The sequence below is a fragment of the Ruditapes philippinarum genome, unplaced genomic scaffold (assembly GCF_026571515.1).
Source record: "Ruditapes philippinarum isolate M1 unplaced genomic scaffold, ASM2657151v2 ctg5_1_1_1_1, whole genome shotgun sequence".
NCBI lineage: Eukaryota > Metazoa > Mollusca > Bivalvia > Venerida > Veneridae > Ruditapes > Ruditapes philippinarum.
The window spans coordinates 557056-582598 of record NW_026851646.1 but is presented as its reverse complement, the minus strand read 5'-3'; the positions used below and the strand labels follow the sequence as shown (position 1 = coordinate 582598).

General features: G+C 32.7%; 2 protein-coding genes across 8 annotated transcripts in view; both read left to right on the top strand.

Moving 5' to 3' along the window:
* Positions 1 to 3538: 3538 nt before the first annotated feature.
* Positions 3539 to 10405, top strand: LOC132732250 (adhesion G protein-coupled receptor A3-like; the record flags this gene model as incomplete). The annotated part of the gene is given in 6 exon segments (XM_060718675.1): positions 3539 to 3640; positions 4134 to 4237; positions 5851 to 5969; positions 6490 to 6675; positions 7296 to 7472; positions 7976 to 10405. Coding segments are annotated over 6 exon segments (2999 nt in total), but the record flags the coding sequence as incomplete, so codon positions are not given.
* Positions 10406 to 18857: 8452 nt separating this feature from the next.
* LOC132731823 (clathrin interactor 1-like) overlaps positions 18858 to 25543 on the top strand; it is a 29998-nt gene continuing 23312 nt past the window's right edge. For all 7 annotated transcript variants that reach the window (XM_060718266.1, XM_060718569.1, XM_060718419.1 and 4 more), the window contains exons 1-5: positions 18858 to 19038; positions 22253 to 22454; positions 22823 to 22961; positions 23600 to 23734; positions 24302 to 24467. In XM_060718266.1, the coding sequence (XP_060574249.1) occupies positions 19007 to 19038; positions 22253 to 22454; positions 22823 to 22961; positions 23600 to 23734; positions 24302 to 24467 (674 nt within the window). In that variant the 5' untranslated portion in view covers positions 18858 to 19006. The remainder of the gene's footprint in view (positions 19039 to 22252; positions 22455 to 22822; positions 22962 to 23599; positions 23735 to 24301; positions 24468 to 25543) is intronic.

The following is a 25543-nucleotide window of genomic DNA, read 5'->3' as shown; positions in this document are numbered from 1 at the left end:
CCTGCTTGCAGCAACACGGTCCTATCCATGCAACTAGTGCAGACCAAGATCTCTGTACTGTCACATTATATGGTCAGCACTGCTACTTATTCAGTTATTTCATATTTTGAAATTTTCCCTAAAAATGATGAATGGTACTTTAATACACTTGTTACTATATATAGTAACAAAATTGCCTATGATTTCAACTGATTATGAGTGTCACGTGACCTATTATGAGTTTGCGGCCCGGGGCCGAGAACTAGTTATCAGCCCGCAGAACATGTGCACGTGCACAAACTGAAACAATGACGTCATATTTTACGTCATCAAACAGTTAACTGTTAAAGTGAAAGTAGGTTGTCAGCACGAATCGCTTTATTTTTATTATGAGAGCTTAAGCGTATTTAGTACAAACACATTTTTGTTACTATTGTTACTATAATTTGAAGAAATAATACGACAAATTCATTCCGAAAAAATGAAAATAAAACTTGCTTCTAGATTCTACTGCTTTGAACACACAAACAGTAAACATCTCTGTACAGAACAGTTCTTCTAAGTGTACTGCAGTAGACAAGAATTTCAACGAAAGAACTTCAAAGTATTTGTTGTTGTTGTTGTTTGTTTTTCTTAAATGCTACTATTAGATCAAGTGTATTAAAGACATTAATACACGTCAGAGTAGGGCCGGAAGGTGATAATCGGCCCTGAAATGAATAATGCCCTCGGGCTGAAGCCCTCGGGGCCATTATTCATTTTGCGGGCCGATTATCACCTTCCGGCCCTACTCTGCCGTGTATTAATCTCTTAGTCTTCATTGAAAGATGGATAAGTCCATTTAAGATATTAAGCATTGTAAGGTACGGACAAGATAATGGTAATAAAATAAAGAGAAATAATGATAGAATAATAGTAAAATGTTCAGTTGATTTGTGAAAATATTAAAATTGTGTATTTGTTGATCAAATTTGTTCATTAATAATGAAAAAATTACAAGAGTTTTTTTTTTTTTTATGAAAATAAGCTTTTGTGGGTTTTTTTGTGCTAAACAGAATATAACATGTAGATCATTTCTTGCCAGTCAATTTTAAGTATTTTATTGAGTACCATAAAATGTAAAAAGTTTTTTTCGTACACTTAAACCCCCCCCCCCCCAATGATATTGATTTTATAATGTATGAATAAATGCATGTACGCGTTATATATATATAAGATAAATTAATGGGTTTTAGGGTTTATAGCTTCCACAAAATGATATTGTATCAATTTCTGTTAAAAGCATTACATGAACATGTGTCATAAAATGAAATTTTTAAGTACATAAGTAAATCACAGCAGGGGAATAAGTCCCGAATTTCTTCAGAGTTAATCTTAAAACTCGGGGATAAAATACATACCATGTCTTCAACTTGGACCTTCTTCAGAATTTTTATGATAGAGAAATGTAATTAAGATTAAGTAATGTTACTTAGGGGAAAAAGATAGGTTGAATACAGGAAATCAGAAGTTTCTCAAGAGTTTGTTATCATACCAAACTGCAGATATAATTTTATTGTTTTATGATGATGGTTTTTTTAACAATGATATCTAGATAGTTGTTTGTTTGTAAATGTTTTTTGGTGTTGGATTTAATTTTCTATTCTGCAGGAATTGTATTCAAGTGTTAAGGATATAAATCAGATATTTGCTACATTTTTGTTGGGTTTCATTTGATGGATTAAATTATGAAAACAGATTTACGTTTTTTCATGAAACAAATTTTGAGATGCAATGGTGACAGTTGTTTAAAGCTGCACACTTGTTTTAAATCAATTTACCTACTCTTAAACCAAACCTTGGTGGTGGTGTGGGTAGTTTTTACTCTGGATAAAGGAAGTAAGCCACATTGAATTTACCAGAGCACATGTCAGCCACAGCATTGTTCCTGGGCAGGATTTGTCAAACAGTTTACCAGTGTTAGCTGCTTTCATTTTCACAAGTAACTGATAACTTCTGTACATGCCAGAGCAGAGATACTGTGCTAATTACTGTATAAAGGGTTTTATTATCAGTCACAACAAAAATGACCTGCACCATCCGGAAATCAAACCTGGGTCATCAATTCACAGTCCCAATGCTCTACCTTTTGAGCTGACTGGACGGTAAAAAAACACAACCTTTCATGCAAAAACACAAAGATACAACATTGTCCAATATCTTTGTTTTTGCAGTTTCACATTCTCAAGTTGAACTTGGTCATATACATGTATTATGTTTTTGCATTTTCATGACAAATAGCGAAAATATGAAATGTTGTGAGTAAGCCACCATATTAAGAAGTGTTATATCAAAGAGCATTTGTTAAAGCTGGTACAGAATCGTTGGACACTGGTGATGTAACATCATCGTGCTTGTATGCTAGAATACTGTAATGCTAGAATACTGTAAGAACACATAACAGACACATAACAAAGCAATCTCTTAATTTGTGAGAGAAAAAAGGCAATCGAAAAAAATGATCTCACCCATCTTGTAATCTTGTATATTCTGTGAATATGAGAATTAGATGATAATATGAAAGTTTTAATACATTCTGTCTTTGTTGTAGTACTGGTATATAAAAATGTAATTTAAACGAGATTTAATCGGGGTAAAAAGTGCATGCCAGTCATATAATAGTCATCATTGTACATTTCTACCTCATAATGTATAATAATCATGTATTTTTAATTAAAAACATGTAAAAGTGAGCGGGTTTTTTTTTCCAGACGGTATCAGACTTATTTCTGGTTTATTCTGGTAATTGCGCTCCCACTGTTTACAATAAAATTCTAAGATTGTAAAAGTGAGGTACTGTGTAAATGGGTTTTTATATACCGTTAAAGTATTTTAAACAATAAAAAACATAGGATGATTTTCCTGGTCCTAAAATATTTTTTTTACTGACAGAATTTAATAAAAAAAAGTGAGAAAATTACTTGAATTCATTTTCAAGCACTGTAGTGAAAAAGTAAGGAAATATTTGAGTTTTTGTTTTTTTTAAGCAAAAAAAAATATTAATGTAAAAAAGGAAGATGAATTAAGTTTTTGATTTCAACAGTGGTAGAAAATTTATTATTCATATACTGCTGTGAAAAAAGAAAAAAAGGGAAATAACATCATTATAAATTTAAAAATAAGAGGGAATAATTGTGTATATTTCAGGGGGATGTTAATATTGTTTATGTTTTGCTAATCATTGGGAAACTGAAATCATTGGTATTGAATGCTATGCTGCAGTTAGTGGTCTGAAAAGTTTGGAAGAAAAAAATGTTATATTTATTATTATGTTTGTGAAATATGGGGAGGTAACTCAGATTTATGCTTGAAATAAAGGGAAGTAACTGATATTTATATTAGTTATTGCTGTGAAGTTTGGGGAGATAACTGAGAATTCTGCTTCAAATATTGTTCTTAAAAATAAAGGGAAATACTTGTTGTTTATTTTGGTTATTATTGTGAAATATTGGGGAGATAACTGAGAATTATACTTAAAATATTGTTTTGTTATAAAAGGAAATGACTGATTTTTTTTCAGCTATTGAAGTGGTAAATTTGACAGAGCCTATAGAGATTGTTTTTGAGATACCATCTACAAGGAAAAGTCTGGTGCCTGCTTACTGGGACTACAATGCTAATGGTCAGTTTAATTAAATAGAAATTAATTTCACTTAATCGCAAAACTTTCAGTGAGTTTTTCTTCATTCATGTATTTCTTTGCTGATTTATTAAAACAAACCTGTAGAATGGTCTCAATGTTTTGAAGAGTAAGATTGCTGATTTCTAATATCTTACACCCATTTCAGTTGGTTATAAAAAACCAGACCCTCTGAAAACTGGATGATTTTAAAATGTATTGATATTGAATTTCTTCACTTTCAGAAAAGAATTTTACATGATTATGGTTTGTTATTCTATTCAATTGCTAGGAGTGACAAAACACCTTTAGCTGTGCCATTATTTAAAGCTAAGAAAATGCCATTTAGAATTACTTTATACCTTATATTGATGTTTTTGTCTTTTTGTCAGATTTTTTTTAAAAGTGTTATGTAGTAAGTACATTTGCTGCACAGATGACCAGTCAATATTTAATATATGTTTGAGAAGATGTTGTCATGGTTACTATATTTCAGATGGTTATGGAGACTGGCGCACAGATGGTTGTGTTATAGCAGAAAGGAAGAAAACTCTGGTCACAGTCCACTGTGATCATCTCACAGCTTTTGCTATTCTAGAGGTATTGTGTATTTCTTGTAATTACCACAAAAAGCTCTATATAATTTTAAGCTTACTCTGTTGTGTTATTTTGGAAATATATTTATGAATTTTACATAATTGGAAGTAATATCATAAAAACTATTCATATGAATGACATAAATGAGGTCAAAACACTAGCTTACACATACAAAATTGTTAAATACTCTAGAGTGATCTGGAAAGTCAACATTTGACCTTAGTAGTGTCATTGTATCTTAACATTTAGCCAGATGTGGGCTACTGATTCTAACCATGCGACTACTGCAGACCAAGGTCAGCTGGCATGTCTATGCGTTCTGATGATGGTCTGCTCTGTTTGCTATTGAGTGAGCACTTATTTTTAAAATTTCCCTAAAATGGTGGATGGTTATGGTCAGATTGAAACAGCTTAAGGACCAGACTGTTGATAAGCCCCATTAAATTTTAAACATTAAATATATCACTCAATTCAAATATCAATATTGAAGAACAAGGCTTCATAGAAAAAACTCTTAGACCTCAAATAAAGTTAAAAATGTAGGACAAGACTTAATGGATATAACTCATTTCATATTTATATCAGACTCACCAAAATGCTAAGGCATTGTAAATAAAATGCATTGAGAGAGTTAAATAATTAAGTTAAAGATTAAGAACAAGATTTTATAGATAAAACTCATTACATATTTATATCAGACTTATTAAAAGGCTTAAGTTAAGCATTGTAAATGAAACACATTGAGAGGTGACATTGCTATTTGAGAGGTAAACATTGCTATTTGAGAGATGAACATTGCTATTTGAGAGGTAACATGTTGCTATTTGAGAGGTGAACATTGATATTTAAGAGATTATCATTCGTTTTTTGAGAGGAAAACTTTGCTTATTGAGAGGTAAACATTGCTATTTGAGTGGTAAACATTGTTATTTGAAAGGTAAACATTAATATTAGAGAGATAATCATTTTTATTTTGAGAAGTAAAACATTGTTATTTGAGAGGTAAAACATTGTTGTTTGAGAAGTAAAACATTGTTATTTGAGAGGTAAAACATTGTTATTTGAGATGTAAAACATTGTTATTTGAGAGTTAAAAAACATTGTTATTTGAGAGGTAAAACATTGTTATTTGAGAGGTAAAAACATTGTTATTTGAGAGGTAAAACATTGTTATTTGAGAGTTAAACATTGTTATTTGAGAGGTAAACATTATTGTTTTAGAGGTAAACATTGTTATTTGAGAAGTTAAACATTGTTATTTGAGAGGTAAAACATTGTTATTTGAGAGGTAAACATTGTTATTTGAGACATAAAACATTGTTATTTTGAGAGGTAAAACATTGTTATTTGAGTGGTAAAACATTGTTATTTGAGAGGTAAAACATTGTTATTTGAGTGGTAAAACATTGTTATTTGAGAGGTAAAACATTGTTATTTGAGAGGTAAACATTGTTATTTGAGACGTAAAACATTGTTATTTTGAGAGGTAAAACATTGTTATTTGAGAGGTAAAACATTGTTATTTGAGAGGTAAAACATTGTTATTTGAGAGGTTAAACATTATTATTTGAGAGGTTAAACATTGTTATTTGAGAGGTTAAATATTGTAATTTCAGGATGAGAGTGAAGTAAGAGCTAACATGTTTCAGATGATGGAGATAGTAGTGTACATAGGCAGCTGTATATGTCTACTGTGTTTGATGGCTGTAATCATTACATATGTCTCGTGCTTCAAGTAAGTCCAGTCCGATATAGAAATTATATTATTTTCTTATTTTTGTATTATGCCTCTTAACGATTAATTTGCTGAAATTGTGGATAGATGGACTTGTCTGCCTTTCAATTTTGGAACTATCCATTATCAGTTTCCGGGATATCAAAATAAAAATTTAAGTTGTATACAGACAGGCTCTTTACTGGTGGCAAAGGCTAATTGTTTTTGGTAATAACAGTATAAAGGATTAAATATTCATATAAATGAATTGATACTTGCAATCATTATGTACATTTCTTGTGTCAAGTTAGTGCTGTTTGATGTGTAAGAAAAAAAAAAAGACTACCCATCAGGTTATTGTTATGATTTTATAGCCAAATTATAAATTCTGTACCCTTATGCAGGAATTTGTAATTCTGATTATTATCATCAAACAAGATATTTTTAGTTTGATAATAGAATCTGTTGAGAAATTAACCTTTCTCTCTTGTGAATACTGAAACAACCTGAGTAAATGACCTATTGCGTTTTTTGTTTCCAGGTTTTTGAATATACCACGTAAGATGAAGCACTCAGTCATCAACATCTGTGTCAGTGTTCTGCTGCTGATTATTGGCTTCACTATGGGTATAAAACGTACAGATCATGAGAGGGCTTGTCAGATTGTCGGGATAGTGTTACATTATCTCTCTATGGTCGCCATATTCTGGTTTACAATTACAGCAAGGTAATGTACAACTATCATACTCATGGTACAACTGGTTTTACTTCAATTAGATTCTTTTCACTTATATTCACGAATCAATTTCTGTGCGTCTTTGACATGGTCTGTCACGTGTTAAGTAAACATTATGTTACACAAAATGGCACCTTAAACGTGTTTATCTGATAAATTGTGCATAATATGCACAAAAAGTTTTTGTTCATTTTGATATTTAAAGCACAATAATTTTAGTTAATAACTGTGATAATAGAAAACTTCATCAAACAGACATGTTCTGAAACAGTTTTGTTTCAAATCGAACAGTTTCTGTTTCAAATCTGGCAATAAAATAAAAGTGGCAGCATGGCCTTGTGATGAATCTATCTAGGGATCACTAGCCATGTGGGTTCAAGCCCCTTTCAAGGGCAAGCCATTGTTTCCTAGAGCAAGAAACTTTACACTCGTTGCTCAGTACTGGTTGGTTCCAGCAGCAGATTCGCGCGTGTCTATTAGCTTATAAGTTCCTATAAAATCAAACTAAAATAAATTCTCTATAAAGTAATACTATTTTATGCTATTATTCATTACACAAATGTTCCTATGCATTTTTTGCTGAGAAAAACCCTGATCATTTCTATATGCAGCAACATGTTGAAGAAGTTTACAAAGGCGGAGAAGCCACCACCACCACCTGCTGACTTCCCGATGCCTTTACCACCCAAGCCAATCATCAGGTTCTACCTGTTGGCCTGGGGTGTGCCTACTATTATCTGTGGTATAACTGCTGCAGTCAGCTTCGATTTCTATGATGAATACGATTAGTAAGTTTAACTATTGTCAAGAAATTTATTTCTTTGAAAGCTATTTGTGATAATGACCTAAATTGTAGTGAAGAAATTAATTTTTCTTTTATCTCTTTTAAAGCTAATTGTGAAAATAATTTTAAATTACAGAAAACAAACTTGTGCTAATTCTGGGAATGCTTATGGTGATAACGATTTGCCTAAGCCACCTGTAAAGAGTTGGGTCACTCTATTACTGTCATGCTGGTTAATCTGACAATTCAGTTTTTTTGCAAATCTGTATTTTCATATGCATTTCTGACCCAAAGTTTTAAGAAATCCCAGTGACAGGTTAAGCTGATCAAAATCCTAGCATTAAATGTTTGCAATATGAATTGCTGGTATGATTCTTGCTTTATACTTTTATCATTTCAAGAAAGCATTGGGAAAACTATTATAGCTAAATATTATTTATTTCATAAGTAAACTCCTCTTTCTTATGGGATGGAATAAACATTAACTTATGCCTTTATTTGTTTCAGTTGTTTCCTTGAGTGGGAGCCTGGTTTGGGAGCATTTGTTGGACCAGTAGCGTTCCTTTTACTGCTGAACTTTATCTTCTTCATACGCATTTCCTGTGTCATACATAGCTCGACTGGGCCGTTGTTAAGTGTAGAAGAGACACAGGAGCTGCATATAACTGATATTGAAATGACGTCAAATCAGGACCGAGCTGAAACACAATCCTTGACGTCTGAGATGAGTGTTAAGTCGACAGTATCTAGTGTCATGGACTATGAGCGGCGCCCAATCACACAATTGCGTGCCTTAGCAGCTTGTTTACTGCTTTACATTTTCACATGGATTTTTGGTGCTATTACTGTTGCCAAGCCATTTAGTGCTATTCCTTACCAGGAAAAAATATTCAGTTACTTATACGGTGTATTTTGTGCAATTCTTGGATTATTCATCCTCATATACTTTTGCTTGACGCGTAAAGATTCACGATCAAGCTGGAAAAGATTTTTCTTTTGTGAGCAGCAGGCAATTTATGATGCAAATCAAATGACATCAGAACCTGTGCCTCAAGCAAATGGTCATGTAAATACTGGTAGTGGAACTGATATTTCTAAAATTAACTCAACAGTTGTTGTGAACCACACAAATCATGTAAACCCTGTGAAGAAAAGCGACGATGAAGCTTCGTCTATAAATCTAGTCCCGTCTAAACCACAGTCGCTTAATGATGGCTCTTTAAGTAACAGTTTAAATAATGAAGCCAGCGCGGCAAGCTTTTATAACCCAAGACAAAATGGAGTTGCTAAAAAGTTTTGGGAGAAGAAAAATAAGCATAATTCAAAATTACTTAGCAAAGAAATGACCAAAAGTTTGAACATGAACGGTACAGACAGTGACTTTTCAGGGTCTGAAAGACCTAGAGGAATTAGTCATGGCTACAGTAGTGATGGCAACCATGGTCCAAATGGAATGAATTTAGATTTACAATATCAAGGGCGTAATGTAGACTCAGACACACAAAGTGCCCGTTCGCCTGTCCGCCAACAGTCACCACCAAGTTACGCAGCTGTTATGTCTAACGGCCCATTTCATCCATATGGTCAAAGAGAACAGACAGCATCACCTCAAAATCAAAGACCAGAAATTCTTACAGGAAGTCCAAACTGCAGTATTGTTTCATACACTAGTTCACGTATTGTACCCCATCATACACGTACTCCAAGCTCATCTTCTCTTGGAAATCGTAATCAAACCAGTGCATTTGTGCCAGTACAGCCACGTAACAACACATTGCCTCGCAATGGGTTGCCAATGTCTCAATCAGTGCCATCAAGTCCAGACAGGGAGGTGCCTGATCAGACCATTTCTGGTCCTAGTTCAGTCGCACGTATTGGAGATTTTGACGGTTCAAGCCAAGTGAGTAGTTCATACAGCCATGAACGATTAAGGTCCCCTCGTCCTGGGGATCTCCCATACATGTCGGGATATTCAAGTCCGCCAGACATGTCTCTTTATAAACAATATGGTTTAATAGACAGTCAAGTGCAACCAAATGCTGTACCTCAAGTACAAGCCAATAATGTACCACCAAACTCTCAAATGTACCGGAACAGAACCAATTCCGGTGGTTATAGTTCAGACAATAGCAGCAGACATAGAAAGAGAATGGAGAATAATTTTATTCAACAAGTTGAACAACGTATACCTCAGGGTGCCAATGTGAATAACATGTATCCAAACCATATAAATTCTAATCATGTTAATTCTAACCATACAAATCATGTGGAGTCAAATAATACCGGAATTGTTAGTCACAAGCCGCCACTTTCACCGATGTCTGATAGTGAAAATAATACAAGTCATAGAACTTTTCCTGACTCTGATAGTCAGATACACTACAAAAAACAGAAATACAATGACTCTGATCATAACTCAGAACCGGCAAACAAGTCGCGTAAGTCACATGACTCCCAGAAACACTCAAAACATCGCGGGATGATTAAACAGCGCTCCCTTGACTGGGATAGACATTTTAAAGAAAAATCGCCGTCAAATGCGATACCTTACGCTTATGTGAATCATAATTACACAGACAGGGTGCTTCAAAAGTTAACAAATATGGCGATCACTGAACATATAGACCCTACAAGCAAGGCATTCTGGGTACCGAGATCGTCTCGGAGCTATAACGAACTTGTTAGAAAAGAGAAAGCTCGGTTGTGCGAGGACTCCTCAACGAGTTCGGATGATGATGACGATGACAGTTTAGACAATATCTGGGTTCTCCAGAAAGAAAAGCGAGCGAAAAAGAACAAAAAAGAAACAAGTGTGTGATTTTTGTGAACTATACAACATGTGTCATATATTTAAATAAGATTTATGATAAAATCTTTTACCATTTAGTAATTTCTTTTATATATTTTGTAGTATGTTTTATATTTTCATATGTGAATTGTGAATTTTTTAGCTGAAATTTTAAGTGAAATGCTGACCAGTGGATCTGGTTTTATTTTCATGCAGTATTTATACATTTTTATTCAAAATACGTCCGCAGTTTTATTTAGGGGGTAAGATTTTTAATTAAGGTAAAATTATTTTAGATGTTATACATAATTTTAATATTTTACAAGTATTCTAATGTTTAAAAAAAATCACCGATTTTATATCCTATATATTTGTATGGATATTGTTTTTAGGTTGTTAACCGTATATTATTTTGTTTTTTTTTTTATTTAAAAAAAATGTTGAAAAAAATCAAATTTGTTTTGAAACTATTACCCTGCAGGAATTCTTGGCACTTGTCCTGTTAAAGAGTTATTTAACAAACTCTTCTTTTTTTGTGTTTGATACAAGAAACCTTCTGTGTGTTCATAGATTTTTTTTTTAATTTTTGCTTTTTGCTTACTTTGTTTTATTTTCCAATTAACTTATACTATAATAATTATACAAAGTTTTTGTTCAGATTTTTTATAAATATTTGACTTTTTCTTCTTTAAAAAAAAAAACCTATGTGTATGTATTGACTAATTAAAGCTGCATGCCTCCAGATGAATAAAAATATTTCAATAAAATCAAACTTGAGAAATATGTACTTTTAGATTTTAGGAGAAGTAAAATGATTCAAGATTCAAGAAATATTTTACATGTTATGTGCGATTAATGACTGATTTTTCAGTATTTACAACTATAATTCTACTACGTTACTAACGCTGTAATGGCTATTTTTGCGTATTTTGACCACTTTTTGGTAATTTAAGTGGGTTGTAAGTGCAATTGATAATGTGTAAATTGCTTACTTTTGGTTATTTCACAATGTTATACATTCAAATACATTTTCAAAATTTTCATGAAAATTAGCATGAATCTGGAGATGTGCTGCTTTAAAAGTTGTACACTTCTGATATTAAAGTTTGCGTACAATGTATATGACTTTCATGCAAATTCTAATTTGTAAAATTTCAGGTTAAACTTGTAAATGATAGTTTGTGGAATTGCAAGAATGAATACATTTTGTTGTCTGAAAGCTTATCCCCTGTGAAAAATGCAAAATATTTGTATAATCTCATTTTTCTATTTGTTTTATATCATGGTGTATACTATATCTGTTTAGTATTATTGTTAAAACATGGATTTACAATCTTGGTAGGACAGAAAATTGTGTTTATATTAAGAAATATTTGTTTTGTTTTAAAGATATACTATGCTCATCCTTGAGTAAAATATTTATTCACAGAAATTAATTGAAATCTATGAAATTCTTATTGGATATGTCTAACTTGAATAAAAAGATATGGGAAGCATAGTATATCTTTAACTGCTGCAAATATATCAAAAGAATATTCAACATAAAATTTAGTAAAAGTTGATTATGTACAGATATTCTATAAACTTAAGATTTATCTACTTAATATTTGCAAAAAATGATTCGAACAAAGGACAAAGATGTTCTTTATTTTATTCTGAGCCTTAAGTAACAAACTCAAAAAAAGATTCTATAAAACTCAAATCTTAAAAAATTCAAAAACAATGGATTAATGTAAGAAGCTTAAGAAATTTGTTCCAGGTCTAAAGCAGGCCATTCTTAAAACAGATGTCAGAAGTATTTCATCATTTTAAAGGTACTTTCATAATATATCGTCACCTTAGTGCAAAAACTCAATAACTGCATATAGATAAAGAAGCAGATATTGAGTTCTTGCACTAAGGTGACGAATTATCTAGCAGCAATATTGCTTCTACTTTACCACCAGTTTAGAGCTGAACCAGTCACACATTAAAACCTTTTCTAACTATTTGATATAAACATCTCCATCATGAACCATGGTGGGGAGTTTCAAATTAAAGCAGGGTACGACAGGTGAACAGATTGTCAAAAGTTGCTGATATTATAAATGGAAAAATCAGTGCATTATTGGCATAATATCAATCACACATATTTCACATTTTCAAATTTCTCAAATTCAAGTAAGATAAATTTTATTAAGAGCTCTCTATCATCATGGCTTAACCAATGTTGTGATGTAAGTACCCTACGTAAACATTCTTAAACAGGTCTTATAAGAGAGTGATACCAATATATCAATATTAATGTTTAATTTAGACCCCGACTTATATGCAGTCTGACATATAGGCGAGTTAATATAGAAAACTATTTGATTAATGAGCATTGCTCATCTTTATGATAAATTTCTAGTGTTTATCATTGTTAATATCACAGAGAGTTGGTTTTATTAGTAAAACAATATTGTTACCTGAATTCAACTCTCAAGCCTGTAAAATGTGCATGAAAATGTATATATATATGTCATTAATTTTAACCGAAATAATTTAAAGGATTGCTGTTAATGTACAGAATTATATTTATATTGAACATTTTCCATTTTGACATTTGAAAAGTAATTTTATGGAAAATTTAAGAAACAACTGATTTTGATAAAAAGTTTGATGGTGCAAAAAAAAGTCACCAAACGTTAAGATAAGAAAATTGCTGTGTAATGTTTATTGTAATGGGTTTATTAAAACATAAACTGTTCAATATTTGATTTTCCCTGGCAGGGTTAAAAATCAGGTGAATCCAGTAAGGTTTATGCTTTTTAAATAAAAAATTAAACTTAAGTTTTGGTATATGAGAAAACAGAAAAGTTGTAAATATTATTGTAAGAATAATATTACTGTAGAAATTGTGTTAGTTTAAAATATTTATACTTTTGTCTATTATACTGCATGTGACAATTTGATTGTGAAAAACATGGTAGTAAAAATGCTATTAAAAGTATACCTTGTAACTTTGTTTGTTTTGTGGTATTTCTTTCCTTTTCCAAGAGTTTTTATGCCACCGCAGCATCTGCGATGCGGTGGCATATAGCGATTCACCTGTGTGTGTGTTTGTTTGTGTGTGTGTGTGTTATATAGATTATATAGTGAACTTAAAAAATCTTCTTGTGAAAAACCACTTGTCCAATTTAAACCAAACTTGCCAGGATTGATCCTTGGGTGAAGGGCTTCCAAAGTTGTTCAAAGAATTTCATTCCATGCAGAAATCTGGTTGCCATGGCAACCGAAAGAAATTATAAGAATAAATTTAAAAAATCTTCTTGTAAAGACCCAAAAGGCCTAGAGCTTAGATATTTTGCATAAGGCATTGTCTGGTAGACCTCTACCAAGATTGTTCAAATTATAGCCCTAGGGTCAAAATCGGCCCCGCCCCAGGGGTCATTGATTTTCACTATATGTACATATAGGTAAAAACTAAAAATACCTTCTTGTAAAGACCCAAAAGGCCTAGAGCTTAGATATTTTGCATTAAGGCATTGTCTGGTAGACCTCTACCAAGATTGTTCAAATTATAGCCCTGGGGTCAAAATGGCCACGCCCCGGGGGTCATTGATTTTCCACTGTAGACATTATAGTAAAACTTAAAATACCTTTCTTGTAAAGACCCTAGAGCTAGATATTTTGCATAAGCATTGTCTGGTAGACCTCTGTACCAAGATTGTTTCAAATTAGTAGCCCTGGGCGTCAAAAATTGGCCCGCCCCGGGGTCATTGATTTTCACTGTATGTACATATAGTAATAACTTAAAATATACCTTCTTGTAAAGACCCAAAAGGGCTAGTAGCTTAAGATATTTTTGCATAAGGCATTGTCTGCGTAGACCTCTACCAGATTGTTCAAATTATAGGCCCTGGGGTCAAAATCGGCCCCCCGCCCCGGGGGTCATTGGTTATCCTGATATGTTAAAACTTTTAAAAAAAATCTTCTAGTAATTGACAAATGCTAGAGGTAAGATATTTTGCATGAAAACATTGTGTAGTGAAGCTCTAGGCAAGATTGTCAAAATTATAGCCCTGGGGTCAAAAATTGGCCCCACCCTAGGGGTCATTGATTTTCACTATGAACATAGAGTAAAAAATTAAAAAAATCTTCTTATCTGAAGGTGCAAGGCTTTAAAGCTTTGATATTTGCGTATATAATATCATCTTGTTTTTCCTTTACTAAAGTTGTTTTAATTATTGCCCCTAGTGTTGAAATTGCCCTGCCCAGAGGTGCTAGATTTCCTTATATGTATAAAGGTAAAAACTTGAAAAAGTCTTTTCTCTGAATTGACAAAGGCTAGAGTTTAAATATATGGCATGAGACTTGCGAAGTGAACCTCTACAAGATTGTTCAAATTTTAGCCTTGGGGTCAATATTTTTCTGCCCCGGGGGGTCATTGGATTTACCGTCACTCGTGATTATGTATAATCTAGTAAAAAATAAAAAATATTTTTGTCTGAAGGTACAAGGCATAGAGCTTTCATGTTGCTATATAATATCATATATAGGTCCTCTACCAAAGTTATTCAAATTTTTTCCCCTGGTGTCAAAAACTGGCCCTGCCCGGGGCATGATTCTCATTTATGTACAACATAGTAAAAACAGAAAAATAAAACAAATGTTTTCTGAATGGGGAGAAAGCTTTCAGCTTAGATATTTGACTTGAAATGTTTTGTTTGGTGGACCTGTATCAAGATTGTTTTGAATTAAACCCTTGGGTCCAAAATTTTGCCTTGACCAAGGGACAGTGACCCCCTACTTTCTTGTCCTTTGATGTACAGCAATGAAATTTTGACCATGTGCACAGTTTTAGTTGAAAAATTTTGAACTTTGATATCAGAGTGACCTAGATTTTTGATAATGTGACGCCTACTTTCTTGATGCTTTGATCTACAGCTATGAAAAATTTGAACCATGTTGCACAGATTAAGATGTAAAGTGGACTTTGATATCAGTTTACCCTCAGATTTTTGACAAAGTGTCTTACTGTGTTGTCCTTTTGAATTGTAGTCATTGAAATTTAGGCTGCTGTGAAATATGACCCTTCACCACCCAAATTCACTAGACTCGAAGTGCATTGATATATTCCTGCTCTGATCTTTTGATTTGATTAACAACAGATTTAATCACTAATCTGATAATAAGAATTAGATAGGTCAGGGATCTATGCATTATGACAATCTTCAATTGTATAGAAACAAAAAAAATATGTTCCTACACTACTATTTAGTGTTGTATTAATGCGGTGGCATAGCATTTTTCTCAAATGCAATCTTGTTTTTTTTACTATTAGCTTTATTATGTACAAGGTAATCCTAAAATTTCGGTAGAAAATAATGTCTCACAAATGGACATGAGTCCAGTACACAGCTAAATGTTAAGTGAACTTAAATGATTTTAAGTGTTCTAAAAGTAGACCATGTTCCACCAAACCATGTATGTTAAAGGGACTCCACTCGGGTTTTTTTAACATGACGGGACTTGAAATATTTTTCTGAGATTTGTAAAGCATTTGATGTAGGTCTGAACTAAAAACTTCTGTGCAAATCTTCAGATCATTTCCTCATCCCAATTTCTTCAGAATGATATTTTTTATGTACAAAATAAATTCTTTTAACTTAAATTAGCCAAAGAATGGCACAAAAAAATTGATATTCATTTCGAACCCGAGTATATTACTCTTGATCCTTTGCATTTTAAGTGTTTTATTTAATCTATGCAAGAATTTTAAATAGGCATTTTGACCACAGTGGAGCTGCTGTGTTGTAAAGGATGTAACAACATCAGTGAAATTTTATATTTATATACATATAATTATTCTTCTAAAACAATTTCCAAACATCCAAAAATATTTTAAATATATACTGCAAATGTTTACACCATTAAAATATATGCATTCATTTCTTTCTTAGAACTTTATCGAAAATAGATTTCTAATTATCTCCCTTTGTTTTCATGAAATGTAAATTCTGTAATATCTTTAAAAATGATGCTTTTTAGAACTTACAATATTGATAAATTTTAATTTGAGCATCATATTTATGATATAAAACCATAAAAATAAATGATTTACAGGATCTTTAAACTTGCATGGTTTTGTATTTTAGATGACATAAATGATAATATCATATAGGAAAAATCAAGAATATAAAGCACTGACATTTTGTATATTTACTCTATACTGGTGTCTTCCTGAGACATCACATATTCCTGATATTTGATGCTCACAGGGAAGGCTGGGCTTGTCCATAACTGTTGCCTCATTAAATAAAGCTCAAAATTGTTTTATTGTTCAATCTTCAAAGAATGATTCTCCTTATTGAAAAAAACCTATTCTTGAGGGGTTCATAGATAAAAGGTCAAGGTCACAGTGACCTTATAAGTAAATACATAATCTGCTCAAACTTCGTAGGAAGATCCTCCCTGTTTACTTTTTCATACTTGATAGGTCAGTGTCAGCTACTTTGAATCTGAAAATCATTTTTGCTTAGAAACAATAGTACAAACTGACAAAGCCATCAAATTTCATGGCAAGAAGAAACCTTTATCTAATAGATGTATCAATTTGGTAAGTGAAAGTCAAGGTCACGATCCTGTTGAATCTAAAAACGTTCTTCTAATCTATATAGTATAATATACATTCACTAATGTTTAACAAAGTCTTAAAACTCCATAGGGTGATTGTCCTTGTCCAGTAATTAACCTTTTTGGTTTAGGTTGGGGTTTTGATGGGGGAATTTTGTTGGTGGAGGGTAGAGGTGGCTTTGAAGGTCAAAGGACAAGGTCGAAATAGTCTTGAATTGGAATCATTTGACCCAAAAACCTTTGTACTTCATACTGTCCAATATATGTACTTTTAGATCTGGCTTATATATCTTCAGCATTGACAATAAACTTTCCTCAGGACATGTAAACTTTAAAGGCACATTATGCCTTAGAAATAAAAAAAATTATTGCTGTAGTTAAAACAATTTTATATGTGTTTTACAATAATGAAATAATGGATTTAGAATGTTTGAGATGCTAATACCACCTAAGGAAATTAGTGTTGAAAGTGAAACAATTTTTATCGAAGGTATAATGTATACATTTAAATATGGTATTTTGACTTCCGTAAAAAGTACAAATTCACTATAATTATACTAACAATATGTTTAAAATCAACTCGGGTAATTAATGCTACATGCAAGAAATAACTTAAGTCAGATCTGAACACTACTAGTCAAATTGATTACATTGTATACTAATTTCCAAAATGCAAAAGATCAGGCTTTGATATATGACTAAATGAGCATAAAAAAAAGCTTTTGAAAAATAAGGATCTATCCAAGAGTTTAAATATTATCTAAATTTACACTACTTTATTATTATAGACATGAATATCATCCACATGATCATCTTACATGGCTCGGGTATCATAGACAAGAACACAAATTTCTTCATGCAGTCTAGAAGTGATGATAGCTGTATATTTGTTATCTAAGTTAAATGAGGGTACATGCGTCCATTTAGGCACTAAATGCAGCTAAAATCACTGTTGGGTAAGAACCCTGAACAATATGAAAAGGTGAGGCAGTCTGACTGTACTGTCAAAACATTGGAGAAAATATGATGACAGCAGACATGTGACATGTTTATACATGTTAAGGCAGAGACTTTTATAACAGGTAATGTAGTCTGTGTGATCTATACTCACAGATCAGACATTACTGTTTGAAACTAATGTGTTTCAATACTAAACTTTCAAAAACTGCTCATGGAATGTTTCAATCAACATTGGGAAATTGACATTTAAATAATGCAGCCATGTAAGTTGATAGCCTACTGTATTGATTAGTTTATGAAAACAGGTAGTAGTTTATCAATTTTCTAAAAGAATCGGCTTATTTGAAGTCTTGAATGATCAAAAGATTTCACCCTTTCTCCATTTTGTGATAAATACCATACAGTACTATGTATAGGTTAGAGTGCATATTGGGTGTTCTTCGTAAATAAGAAAGCTAAAAAGGAGTGGAGCTTGCGAAGCGACTGTAGCTTTCTTATTTACGAAGAACATCCAATATGCGCTCTAACCGGCTTAGTGCTCCGCCCACTTGCGTTTTATAATATAAAACGTCCAGTTTATATAAAATCTGTTCTATTAAGATTTGAAACCTGAAAATTTGAAAAATTCTCGTCGGTGATTGGCTTAAAAAAATTGGCGAGCACTAACTACTTTTTGGGCTTGATTTCCATTGTGGATATTATTAACATAGGCGCATATACTGCCATACCATATCTAATAACAAGATTTCCATGAAAATTGTTCAGTAATTGTGTAAGTTTTTGAAAACATGTACAAAATGAATCATAGTAAAAATGTATATATGGCACTGTTTTCGATTAATATTAAAATATTAACCATGTGCAGGGAATTCATATAAATAATCAATATAAAAAATACGTCAATGTATAAGTGTTTTATTTTTATATTATCTTTAATATTTTTAATATTGATTATTTGATTCTTGTTATATACGGGCTTTCCGCCAAAAATATCTTTTTCCGTATATTTTTTATCACTTTTCGCTTTTAAAACCCAGAAAACCGGAAGTTTAATTTTGTGTGTGACGTCACCGCAATGGCTGTCGTTCAAAGTTAGTTTGTAAACAGTCGATAAATCTTTAAACATCGTTATAATTCGCAAGAAACGGACATAAATTTTACAACAGTTGGCAAGAATATTTATTCAGTAAATCATGTGGAAAATAAAGGAACTGACAGATAAAGTGTAAGTTAGTCAAAATAGCATCGAAATGTATTGGTTACATAGTTTGACAGAAAGTAGGAAATTTGTACACGTATCCAACTCCTACGATCTTGGTCTTTCAAAGTAAATTAAGACATACAGGCTATAGAAACTGACTATGTAGCTCTAGAAATGTATTTTAATTCATAATTTAGAAGTACCGGCTGTTTTATTTGTTTATTTATTTCTATTTTTCTGTTTTACCAAAGTGGGAGGGGCAAGAAAGATTTGACAGTTGTAAACAAACATTTTGATATTTCTCAGAAAAATATGTTTTGATAAGAATGGTAGGAAAAAAAGTCAGACATTGGTTCATTAGATAAATTGTTGTGGTGATGTGCATTTACAGGGCCTTTTCAGATGTGCGCCGTTTCAGACTTTGCGAAAGTTAGAAAAAAGTGTCAGACATTCGGTCTGACAAACCATGAAAATCTGTCAGGCTGAAACGAAATCTGTCAGACGGAATAAAATTAATCAAAATCAAAGGAAAATTTGTGCTTGTATTTCTAAAACACTTTTCGATTTTAATCTTTTCGCCGTTAAAATGGAAAAGAGTCAACTCGGCCCTATACCAACTCGGCATGGGTCAACTTGGCACGGGTCAACTCGGCCCACTTTACAAAAATATATATAACGTATTATCTTTGCTTTGCATGTTGTTAAGGTAAATGAATAATAAGAAATATCTTATTATTATATAATTATACATTGTACTTCTGCCCAAATAAAGTATATTTAGAAAAAAATTGTTATTTATTTGTCTTGCAGATTCGATAAAATTTATATAGATCAAATAAAAATGTGTTTCCTTAGATGCATTTTGTTTGTAAAGTAATATTAAAAAAAATATGAAACAAAAACGTGTTTACTTAATATCATAAGCTTCTATATAAGCACTGTTTGCTCTTTGTTATATTTATAAACTCTCTCTGTCTCCACCAATTGACAGTCTCTTTATGAACTACGTAAATAACCGAGGTAAATCGAGTGAAAAAAAAAAGAGTTGTTTCCCTTAGTTTCCCTTCGCTTGCAAAAAGAATGCAAATTTAGCCGTGTTTAAATCGCTAGTGCGATTTAATGTCCGATTTTAAAATTTATTACACCAATTAAAAGCTGGTGATCTTAGCTTCCTCTCAGTATATATTTCAACACATTGTTTGACACTGAAGGTATTTAAATTTACGGTTAAACCTACCACGAGTCAGAAATACAGTGAGATACTCAATTGGTTATCTTTACTCGCAATTCTACCGATAAGAAAAGCCTGTCTGCTGCTAATTCGGAAACTGTCAATCCGTGTATTATAAATAATTACAATAACTACAATAAATAGTGATAACACAAACCTAAATATTAATAATTGAAAAGTGGGCCGAGTTGGAATAGGGCCGAGCTGACTCTGGGGCCGAGTACGTTTTAGGGCCGAGCTGACCCGGATTCGTTAAAATCGGCACAGTCCGTACAGTGCATTTTCATCTCCTAATGTACGCCCTGTCGTACACCAACGATTCACGGTCCTGCTTCCATTTTTCATTAAATTTTGTCTCAGGTTTCTTTTCATCCTTGTACTGCTGTTCTGCGCGCTCCTCTGACGTAGATTTTCATTTTTTCCCAGGTTTGGCACCTTTAGCGACGCCATTTTGTATACATGCTACTTGGATAAAAGCCGGACAGTCGGACCAATCCGGAATACAAAATGGTTTTTTTTAAGAAAATATGCAGATAACTTGTGTCCCCAAAAGTGAGAAAATATGTTTTCCCCAAAATTGTAAAAATCATATATTTTTCCCCTGTAAAAAGGGCTAGGGTGCCTTCCCCAAAGTAGTGGAAGGGGCCATTCTCTTAGATTCAAGAGAAAATGTTCAGTATCTTTGCAAAACTGAAGAAAAAATGTGCTTATTTGAATTTAAGGAGAAAACTTAATGATTTGAAAATATTTTCTGGGGGCAAGCAGTCTGTGCGAAAGTCCGTCGGTCCTCGGTCCTGGCTGAATAAAAATCATGCGGTCCGAGATAAATTTCCTTTCCGTCAGTCCTCATGTCCGAATAAAATTTCAAAAAGTTAAAAATATTGATAACAAGTTACCTATGATGCAAAGAATTTATGACCAACCTTAACTCTATTTTGTACAGTCAACTCTGTCTTCAAAAAGTTTCATCAACAACGGTAAATTTTGCCGTAAATTACAAATTTGAAAATTTTGTTTTACGATGCCTGTTGAAATAGCCGATGAGTAACAATCTTAAAATAATAAAAAAATATTTAATTTAATATAATCAAAATCAACAACAAGTAGATTTGTGAATGTTTCTGCAGGAAAGAGACAAATTTTTAATTGTCACATATTTTCGCGATGCCGCTTTTTATAATTAAAAAAATCGTAACCAAAAGAAGATATGTTTTGTTAAAATGTGTGTCATAACACTTAAAATGTAGTTTAGGAATTAAAATTACTAAAGATATTGTTTACTTTACTTGAGATGGAGGTATTTACCTGTATGTGTTTGTCACATACAATGAATATTTTCTTATGGGAGGGAGGGGGGGGGGGGTGTGGAGTGAATCTGGAATAAAGGAGCATAATGGTCTGATGATGTAGGGTTTTTGAAATTATATTTCAAATCTTTTCAATCACTTTTATGGTACAGTGTTGGAACATATTACCATTTTCCTGAATAAGCTTTTTCTCTGTTCTAACTCCAACTCCCCAACCCCTTACTCTGCTCATATACATCATAATCGTCAACTGCATAAGTGCAGCAAAGATGGCTTTAACATATTCAAAGTGATCTGGAACTCCTACATTTTTGTGCTTGGGAGTCCCAGGACTCCTTCTTTGAAAATTCTAGTGAGAACCCTGCTTAAGTTATTTCAATTGGTCAGCATCTTCTTGTGTTTCTATATGATGGTCACACTAATGATAGTCACACTTTAAAGAAAGACGATCATTTTTACATTCAACTAAGTTATTATATAAATAATGCTTGAAATGTCTGGGCCGGAAAAATATCATCCGGGCCGGAAATAAACAAAAGGGTCTCGGTCCTTGTGGCCTGAAAAAAAAATTGACTTTCGCATAGACTGGGCAAGCAAGACTTATTTGGTTTCTGCTATAAAAAGGAATAAAAGCATGCCAGTAATAAACAGTAGTTTTGCATGACAAAAAGGATTCATGAATTTTATTTTTTCATATTAGCACCAATGTTGTGATGAACTATTCTGAGGTGGAGACTAAAGTAAGAGAGGCAACAAATGATGAAGCATGGGGACCTCATGGACAGATCTGCTCAGAGATTGCACAGTATACATTCACATACGAACATTTCCCAGAGGTCATGGGTATGCTGTGGAAGAGAATGTTCCATGACAACAAAAAGAGTTGGAGAAGAACCTATAAGGTATTATACATTTTCATATATTGTATTTAATCACAGCCTTATGGTTGAGGGTGTCCATGAATGAGTGGCTTCAAAGCACTTGCTTCTTACCCCTGTGTTTTCGAGCTGTGTCTGAATCTTTGAATTTTTCATGTGAGAAAGCTATCTTGCAAGTTTACAGAACGTTGTTGGCTTTATTCAGATGCCCATTTGTGCCAAAATGCTGTAACATGATACTTTATTCCCTATTTTATGCCAATGGCTTGTTCCAAAATAGCTGGAAAGCCCTGTAATTGTTCACTTGAAGCTATCAAGAGTAAGATAGTGATAGAACCTAAGTTTTAAGTTATATGATTGCTTTATGATTGATTATATGTTTATATTTGCAGTCATTAACATTATTGACATACCTTATACGGAACGGTTCAGAGAGAGTGGTTACAGCTGCAAGAGAACATTTATATGATCTACGTAGCCTAGAAAACTATACATTCACAGATGATCTTGGCAAAGATCAGGGCTTAAATGGTAAACAGGAATTATACAGTTGTATCTTATGTTACAGTTTGAATTGCTCCTTTATTTCATAGCATGTTATTTTAATACATGTACATTGATTTTCATATTTTTATTGCAACATTGGACATTTGTGGGGCGTCCGTTCAAATTTTTCATGTGAGTAAGCTATCCAGTTAGCTTACTTAACGTCAGTGGTTCTACTTGAGTATCTGTTTGTGTTTGAAATAATATACAGAGTGATAAAGCTTGTGTAGCCATATGACTTATACTGTGTTGGTGCGACGTTAAACTCACATTTATCCATGTTTAGTTCAGCTGGTACATTGTATGGATTTCATGTTTCCGATGTATTAGCTCATTAAATTGTATTCGTTCTCAATCAGAGCATTTTACTTCCTTGTTGCTTCATTCACCAGTCGCTCATATTTAAATTTATCATTATTTTCATTTATCATTCTTAATAATAAAATATTTCACATACTTTTTGTACTTAACTAAAAGTGAGCTTGATTCACAATTTTGATTAAATTTATTTCAATTCCTTATTCTATTGATAAATTTATTATGAAAGCAGCTTGTAAGTAATTCATTAATGGATAATTTGTCATGTTTTGATGGCATCATCATATTGAAATATTAATTTACAGTTCGGCATAAAGCTAAAGACATTGTAGAGTTGATACAGAATGATGAAAGATTGAGAGAAGAAAGGAAGAAAGCAAAGAAGAACAAGGATAAATACCAGGGAATGTCTGGTGATAACATGAACAGATATAGTTATAGTAAGATTATTGTTGTATGCTTGAGTTCTGTCAATAAAACAGTTGGACAAAAAGATGATATCCGTAACCCATCAGATGTGGGATTTTCCCATCTAGTCCCTTGGTACAAACAAAGTTTTACCATTAAATCTTCAAAGTGCAGTACTGTTCACTTTAGAGTGATCAAAGAATTATGTCATAACTGTAAAAGTTTGTACCCTTGTGACTTAGGGGTTGCCTTTAATAGTTAAGACATAAGAATTGCCTGTGTGATCGTAAGAGGCGACTAAATGGGTTTAAATAACTTGCTTTTGAAATATAGATATTTTTATGTGATATTTAAGTACACATTTATTAAATTTTATTAAATTTTATTAAATATTATATCTGTACTTTACAATGGTAACTCATTTAATGCCATAGAATGATTTGTTATCAAGGAAAATTAAAGAAATGACATGCTTGTTTGGTATTGTTAATTTGTCTTAAAAATGAAAGCTAAGAGCCTTTTAGGGTTTTGTAGTAAATATGTTCGTTTATTGAAGTTGCATGCTGGGAACACATGAAGTATTTGTTGTGTATATATAGGTGATCGTTATGATGAGAAACCTCGTACTCGTAACGACCAACTTGGTGAGATTGATGAATGGCAAGATGGGAAGAAATCTGTAGTTGAAGATGCTGTAGACAAAGTGAAAGATTTGTGGAACCGAGCACACGGGCGTCAGGCACCGGATGAAACGATTGACTACAGGTAATGTCTAGAAAAGCTTGGTTGCTATGCTACACTATGTTGCTATGTGACATTAGGTTACATAAGACAAGTATCTCAGTGCTTAACAGGTGTTTAGAGTGTAGTGTGGTTAATGTTACCTGATGATATGGACTTCAAGATATCTAATCATAAAAGATAATGTAAAGATTGTGGTGTAAGTTAGATATGAAAATATAACTTAGCAACTTAGCAAAGAGTTTAATGAGTCACTGTTTTAGAAATATGTAATACCAATGCATAAGTTTTGTTAAGTTTTATCAGTTTTAAATTTTCAAACACTCTATTCCAGCTAGCATGTGTCTAATTACCTTTTGTTGATAAATGAGAGGTGAATAGGCAGATGATTTTGGGATATCTAAAATGATGAAATATTTTGTTATCTTCCTATTGAACGGGTTAAAAAGCTTGGCTATACAGAAATAAGATATTATTTGTGTTGCTATCTGTCTGTTCTACTTGTTATTTTAGGTAGTCAGTGTGATGTTTAATTGTGTTGATCATCATTTGAGCCGGGCCATGACAAAACCAACATAGTGTGTTTGCGACCAGCATGGATCCAGACCAGCCTGCGCATCAGGATCCATGCTGTTCACTATCAGTTTCTCTACTTGTAATAGGGTTGGTAAGCGAACAGCATGGATCCTGATCAGACTGCGTGGATGCGCAGGCTGGTCTCGATCCATGCTGTTAGGAAATGCACTATGTTGGTTTTGTCATGACGTGGCTCATTTTAATTTACAATGACATAATAGAAAAAAAATTGCATACCACTTATGTGTATGTTGAATTCATTGGAAATATGTGTGTATTTTAAATTATTTATCTCGCCATCGGTAGCCATTATGGATGAGTCCTCCAGAAGAGTATTAGTCATTTTAGATTTTGGAGAATAGTGCAAAAATTCCAGAAGATTCTCCTTGTTCTTTAGTGTGCCAAGTGTTTAAGCACTCGTACACCAAACTTCAATATAAAGTGGCATTTAAAAGGCTGTTTTGTAATTTAAGTTGGCCAGTCTGGGAATTGAACCCACAATGTCGAGATTACAAGTCTCGCAC